The sequence below is a fragment of the Aegilops tauschii genome, chromosome 2 (assembly GCF_002575655.3).
Source record: "Aegilops tauschii subsp. strangulata cultivar AL8/78 chromosome 2, Aet v6.0, whole genome shotgun sequence".
In the NCBI taxonomy this organism is placed as follows: Eukaryota; Viridiplantae; Streptophyta; class Magnoliopsida; order Poales; family Poaceae; genus Aegilops; species Aegilops tauschii.
Window position 1 is genome coordinate 539,403,909 of NC_053036.3, and position 6,723 is coordinate 539,410,631.

A 6,723-nucleotide genomic window follows, 5' to 3' on the forward strand; every position below is an offset into this window, starting at 1 on the left:
CTCCACCACCATTCGCACCCGCCTCCCGGTTTTGACGCTCTCTCCTCTCCCCATTCCACTACGCCCCGAACATCCCACCCCCCGACACGCAACGACGGAACGGAGCCAATTTTCTTCCCCGCCTCCGGATTTCCCTGCCCCCCGTCCTCTCGTCTCTCGATCTGATCGAGGCCACGGCCCGGCGGGAATGGCGGCCGAGTCGTCGGCGGCGGCCGGCATGCGCAAGGCGCCCTCCATGGAGTGGCGCTGGGTGTCCGCGGGGGAGGAGGAGGACGACGAGCTGGAGGGCCGCGGGGCGGGGGGCCCCGCGGCCGTCGGCGCGGCGGGCCGGGGCGGCAGCTTCGAGTCCGAGGACGAGGAGGACAACGGCGAGTACGAGGACGAGGACGAGGAGCAGAGGGAGGCCCGGCAGCGCCTGATCCGCACCGTGCCCACCGTCGACTGGTTCGACGTCGAGGGCAACGAGGTCTCCGGCGCGCAGCCGCTCGAGGACCCCGAGGTGAGCGCCCGCTCTGCTCCCGGTTCGCCCTGCCTGTTTTCCCCTCCCGGCGTCCTTTGGTTGCGTGTGCGGCGAGGTGTTCGACGCGCGCTGTTCATGCCGCGCGCGTGGAATGATGTCACGAGAGTGGCGATCACCGACCGCTGCCGATTTTGATTAGCTTCAGCGTTTGCCCATTGGATTGGAGAAACAAGAATTTGCAGATCGTTGCTCGGGAAAGGGGATTAAACACATAATGTGTTCGATCAGAAACATCAATTGTTTTGTTCCTTCATCCATGTTTCGTTTCCGTAACATTGTGACTGGTAATCAGGACGCGGCGGGAATGGTGATTACGTGCGCGCATGTTATTTGTGACCGTTTTCTTGTGCATGAATGGGAACAATAGTTATTTAATGAGTTAATTTCGTATCACTTACATGCACTGTTGATATTCCTGCGACCCATTACCCACCCCAATCTGCTCATACATGACATAACTTCTACATAAAAGTGAACCAGTAAACTGCTACTAATCTCGCTGCTGACAATGTTTGCCTCCATCTGTTATGTAAATCAGACCACTTTTCTTCCATAAAAGTTTAGATTCTTTCGGTGTAATTTCAATGCAGGAACCTCTTCCAGCTCCGTGAGTGGTTAAAGCGAGAATACGGGCAATCATCAAACTTCAAATGTCATAATTAAAGATACCTTGTCCAATGCAAGTACCTCTTTCTAGGTGGCCTAAGAATACTTGTATAGGCACCTGTAGTCTCTCCAATGCAAAAGTCCAATCCTAGTAAAAAATTGTCTATGCTTGCTATGGAAGATTTAAAGCAGGTATTGAACAAATCTGCCCAACTATAAACTTCCGACATGAAAACGAGATTCCAATTCAACGCCAAAGACCTCGAAGAGTCACGTTTTCTCCCTTTCAAATTAGAGAACTGGATTTCTCCTTGAACATAATTTTTGCTGGCAAGCTATCAGACCTCGGAGAGTCACATTTTATCCCTTGTTTCAAATTAGAGAATTGGATTTCTCCTTGAACATAATATTTTGGTGACAAGCTACACCCAGATGCATGCAAAGTTCCCTAGTAAAAAGGATGAATTCAAAGTGCTTAGTGATGCCATCTCAAGGCCCCCCTCCCCCTTCCGCCCTAATATTACCACCCTGCTGTCCTGCATAGCAAACAAAATCTTTTACATTTTACCTTCATCATTCCAAGCAACCGCATTGGGGATAGTGCAGGGCATTTTCGATGCAGTAGTAAAATAGATGGGTGTTAGTACGAAAGCTAAAATTATAGGCTACTGTTATGGTTTTCAACAATTTATCAGGTCGGTGTGCAAATAACTTCACCTTTTTTTTTGAGTGACTTCATCTATTGAGTAACCATAACTGAAGTCATATCATCAAAAGAAATGTATATTTTCCAAGGAGGGAGATGTGTTTAATTATGAGATGAACCATAAGAGTTGAAAATTTCATCAGCAGAATACCTTTGTGGAGAGCGTCTATGGGATAGTCATTGTTGACAGTTGTACGAAATTAAATGCATGTAGATAGTAATGTCCTCACCGTTTTAATAAAGAATATATATTTTCTTATCATGTTTCCTTCATTATCTGTCGCATGGTTCAGTTATTTCATTTACATGTGCAGGAGTTTGATTTTGGCAGGACAGTATTTCTTGCTCTTCAGACTCTTGCTGTGGTTTTCGGAGATATTGGAATAAGTCCACTGTATACATTTGATGTCATGTTCAACAAGTACCCTATTCTTGAGGAGGAGGATGTTCTGGGAGCACTCTCACTAGTTCTGTATACTCTGATTTTGATGCCATTGGTGAAGTATGTCTTGGTTGTCCTTTGGGCTAATGATGATGGTGAAGGTATATTCGAGGTTGTGAATTGAGTTAATAAGGTAAAAAAATTATACAGGGATATGTTACAGGCTTAACATCCTTCAGTTATTTTATGACTCCACAGGCGGTATATTTGCCATGTATTCTTTAATTTGTAGAAATGCAAAAGTGAGTCTCATTCCAAACCAAGTACAAGCTCAGCCTGAGAAGAGGATGTCAAGTTTCCGTCTCAAGCTTCCCACAGATGAGCTTGAGAGGTCCATAAAAGTAAAGGAGAAACTTGAATCTTCACTCATGATGAAGAAGTTACTTTTAGGCTTAGTACTATTTGGGACTGCCATGTTTATATCCAATGGAGTTATCACACCAGCAATGTCAGGTTTGTTTCTTCTTCTTGACACACGTTCAGTGGTACATCATAAAGAATTGAAGAACAAAACATGTTTATTTTCTTTACAACTGTAGTTTATGCGGACTATTTTCTCCACTAATTTTTTTTTATCATTGAATAGTGCTGTCTGCTGTCAGCGGCTTGAAAGTTGGGATACCAAAGGCCTCACAAGGTGAAGTTCCTTTTATTTAATGGAACAAAAGTAAGCTATTTATTTTATAATTTATGCTAGTTTCTCTTCCTAATTCCATCAAACATTATTTGCAGATGTTGTGGTGATGATTTCAATTGCACTTCTTGTTGTGCTGTATAGTCTACAGAGATATGCCACTAGCAAAATAGGATTTATAGTTGGCCCTTGTTTGCTGATATGGTTTTGCTGCCTTGGAGGAATTGGCATATGCAATCTCAGTAGATATGGATCGGGAGCTTTTAAGGCGTTTAATCCTCTATACATTTTTTATTATTTTGGGAGGAATCCCTTTCAGGCCTGGCTCTCCCTTGCTGGTTGTCTTTTGTGTGCAACAGGTAAAAGTCAGTTTACCTCTAATCAGTTAGTACCATTTGATTTGCTACACAACCTTATGTTCTTACTGTCAAAGTGCACCTCTTTCTTTTGATTTCCGTTGTGTACATTGCTGGTGCGCTTTAACTTTGAGACAATTTTTACGATGTATTTCTGGAAGGGGAGCCTTGGCGCAGCGGTAAAGCTGTTGCCTTCCCCGGACCCTGCGCAAGCGGGCGCTACATGCACCCGGCTGCCCTTTTTTATTTAGATTGTCTGTTGTCTCACAGTGCAGTCTGTTGGTTCAGAACTTTTTTTTAAGTGTCTTGGTAAAAAAAGGAAACTGATTTGTTTACCAACTATACTGCAGGATCTGAGGCTATCTTTTCAAATCTTTGCCACTTTCCTGTACGATTTGTTCAGGTATTATCATTAGTTTATGGAAGTGTTACTTCTATTTTGAACTTTATGCAGATGATGTTCTATATATACCTAACATTTCTTATAAACTCTTAGTCATTCAAACTCAGCATTATTTTTATATAAAATTTCGGATCTGCTTAATGTATCCACTACTCACCTACTCTTGATTATATTTATATCCAGCATGTTTTTCCTTTGCAGTTTATGTTTGTTCTTCTTGTTCTTCCTTGCCTTGTCTTGGCCTATTTAGGACAAGCTGCTTTCCTCATTGCAAACGAAAAGACTCCTGAACATATCTTCTTTGCATCTATTCCAGGTAAGTTGGATGTGGCTGAATATGCCTGTGCTTTTCATTTTCTTATGAATGAACCCCATCAGCAGTTCTTCCATATGTGATGTGAATATTCTATTTACGATTACTGACTTGTTACACTGTATTCTCTATGCAGGGAATGCTTTCTGGCCTGTTTTCTTGCTTGCTAATTTAGCTGCACTGATTGCCAGTAGGACAATGACGATTGCTATATTCCAATGCCTAAAGCAGTCCATATCACTTGGTTGCTTTCCTCGGCTCAAAATTGTCCATACATCTCGAAAATTTATGGCTAAGATATACATTCCAGTCGTAAACTGGTTTCTGCTGGCTTCCTGTTTGGGCTTTATTCTGCTCTTCCGAAGCACATCTGATGTTGGGAATGCATATGGTAATAGTATTGCACTGGATATGCTATTATGTTTAACTCCTGTTTAAGCAATATGCTGTAATGCTTCAGTATTCTGCACTCTTACACTGTTCCATCTTGAACAGCCATAGCTGAACTTGGGGTGATGATAATGGCCACGGTCTATGTTACACTCATAATGCTTCTAATATGGGAAACCAATATTATTAAGGTCATCTCATTCCTTATCACATTCCTATCCTTGGAGCTGATTTTCTTCTCATCAGCTCTGAGTAGTGTTGGGGATGGAGGTTGGGCACTGTTGGTCTTTGCATCTGGTCTTGTCATGATTATGTTCATCTGGAACTACGGAACCAAACTGAAGTATGACAGTGAACTCAAACAGAAGCTTTCAAAAGATCTAATGAGAAAACTGGGGCCCAACCTTGGCACAATGAGAGCGCCTGGACTAGGCTTGGTGTACAGTGAGATAGTGACAGGAGTTCCTGCAATTTTTGGTCATTTTCTGACCGCCCTCCCTGCTATCCACTCAATAATCGTATTCGTGTGCGTCAGGAATGTGCCAGTGCCTGCGGTTCCCCAAAGTGAAAGGTTTCTTTTCCAGCGTGTTTGTACAAGGGGCTATCACATGTTTCGCTGTATTGCCAGGTATGTACATGGACTCTAGTTTAGGTCTATCTGAATTACAGGCACTGTTGTTTATTGCTATGCCTTTAATCCCCCCCTCCAATAGTGGTAATAGGTTTTAGCACTACCAAATGCAGGGTATGAATGCGATTTTCTCCATTCATGCCATTTTCGCCCATTACTACTGAAAATATCACACAGCCAGTTAGTGGTCCTACTAGCTCGAAATGGTAGGTTCCATATTATGCTCAACTCTCGTACAACCGCAAATAATACAGAAAATGTATAAACCAAAATGAAATAAGAAATGCCAAATCAGAATAGTCCAATAACTGGTCGGTAAGCGCCTGGTTACCACAGTCTTGCTCCGTTTAAAAAAAATTGATTTGCTTTGATCCATGATTATTCCTACACTAATACATTTGTTACCAATGGGTTTGACATTACTTCTTTTGCTTGGGAGAATTACAAATTTCGGTAGAACGCCAAGAGTACTGTGATTTTAATGAATTAGTCGAATAGTTTGTTGCGCCACCATATCTTGTATCTTCATGTACATTGACGAGCAATGATTGATTGTTTTTTAATTGTCATGCAAAGTTGGTGTACATACCATTAAGTATAAACTGTTGGTGAGATTCTGAGAGCTTTCTTCAGTCCATGGAATCAACTCTAAAATTTTCTTATGATGCTAACTTGATAATGCACAGATACGGATACAAAGACAAGAAACAGGAGCACCATAACACATTTGAGCGCCTTCTGATAGAAGGCCTTGAAAAGTTCATACAGCGGGAGGCTGTAGAGTTGTCCCTACAGAGTGAAGATGATGTCGACTCCGATGAGGAGCCTTCAACCCCTGGACAGATAATCACTGCACCAAACGGCAGCCTCTACTCACTCGATGCCCCTCTCCTGGTGGACTTTACGCCTTCAGTAGACACGATTCCTGAAACACCCAGTTGCTCAACGCCTCAAGATCCCTCGTTGGATTACACACAGAACCTTGAGCTGGAGCTCGCATTCATCAAGCAGGCGAAGGAATCTGGAGCCGTGTATCTCATCGACAACCCCATCGTCAAAGCCAGGAAGGACTCGTGGTTCTTCAAGAAGTTGATCATAAACTATTTTTTCGCGTTCCTGAGGAACAACTGCCGCAGGGCGATTGTGTCGATGAGCATCCCACACTCGAACCTGCTGCAGGTGCGCTTGACCTCTTATGTCTGAATGCGGAACCTACTGCTTCAGCACAGTTGTTTTGTTCATGGCAATCTACTTATCCAGTAGAGATCACACTAACCATATATAAAGGAACAACAATGGTGATTGTCGGAAGGCAAATGCTTAACTTTCCTGGCTTTATTCAGAAGGTGATGGCTAGGACAATAGGAGCCCATGTCTCCTGTAAGTTTTGTACCGCGTCGAAACGCAGCAGGCAGGCACATCACACGATGATGTATTTAACCTGTATATTTCCCTTGTGCAGCAGATTGTTGTGTGCTCCTTCGACTCTGTGGGGCCAGTTTTGTTGTTTGCAAAATGCAGAGTGCTAGCTGAAAAGGATCATTAGGTCATATATATTACATATACATATGTACATTTTTACGGCCATCGAGCAGTGCTGTTGCTTTATCCTTACCTTTTCTTATCTGCACTTATTGGGACTTTTACAGTCTGGCTTCAGTTTCTGTACCCAAATGCAGCCCCGCAAGGACTGAATGAATTTTACTACTTACTCCCTCCCAT

At 43.1% G+C, this 6,723-nt stretch overlaps 1 protein-coding gene across 2 annotated transcripts; it reads left to right on the forward strand.

Moving 5' to 3' along the window:
- On the forward strand, positions 1 to 6,459 carry LOC109739105 (probable potassium transporter 15). Of its 2 annotated transcripts, none has more exons than XM_020298189.4 (10): positions 1 to 499; positions 2,147 to 2,375; positions 2,473 to 2,727; positions 2,861 to 2,911; positions 3,007 to 3,267; positions 3,615 to 3,667; positions 3,869 to 3,983; positions 4,117 to 4,371; positions 4,476 to 4,998; positions 5,688 to 6,459. In XM_020298189.4, the coding sequence occupies exons 1-10, from the start codon at positions 188 to 190 to the stop codon at positions 6,202 to 6,204; spliced, it is 2,571 nt and encodes an 856-aa protein (XP_020153778.1). In that variant the 5' UTR covers positions 1 to 187; the 3' UTR covers positions 6,205 to 6,459. The 2 variants fall into 2 exon arrangements, with proteins under 2 accessions (XP_020153778.1, XP_045089180.1); XM_045233245.2 differs by having other exon boundaries at positions 34 to 499; positions 2,147 to 2,407; positions 2,507 to 2,727.
- The last annotated feature ends 264 nt before the right edge of the window (positions 6,460 to 6,723 follow it).

What these genes read in the sequence shown, in the direction of transcription:
- LOC109739105 (XM_020298189.4), top strand. Translation starts at nt 188, where the DNA reads ATGGCGGCCGAGTCGTCGGCGGCGGCCGGCATGCGCAAGGCGCCCTCC. An exon ending in AGCCGCTCGAGGACCCCGAG is followed by an intron (nt 500 to 2,146) that starts GTGAGCGCCCGC and finishes TTACATGTGCAG; the next exon opens with GAGTTTGATTTTGGCAGGAC. An exon ending in TTCCTGTACGATTTGTTCAG is followed by an intron (nt 3,668 to 3,868) that starts GTATTATCATTA and finishes TTTCCTTTGCAG; the next exon opens with TTTATGTTTGTTCTTCTTGT.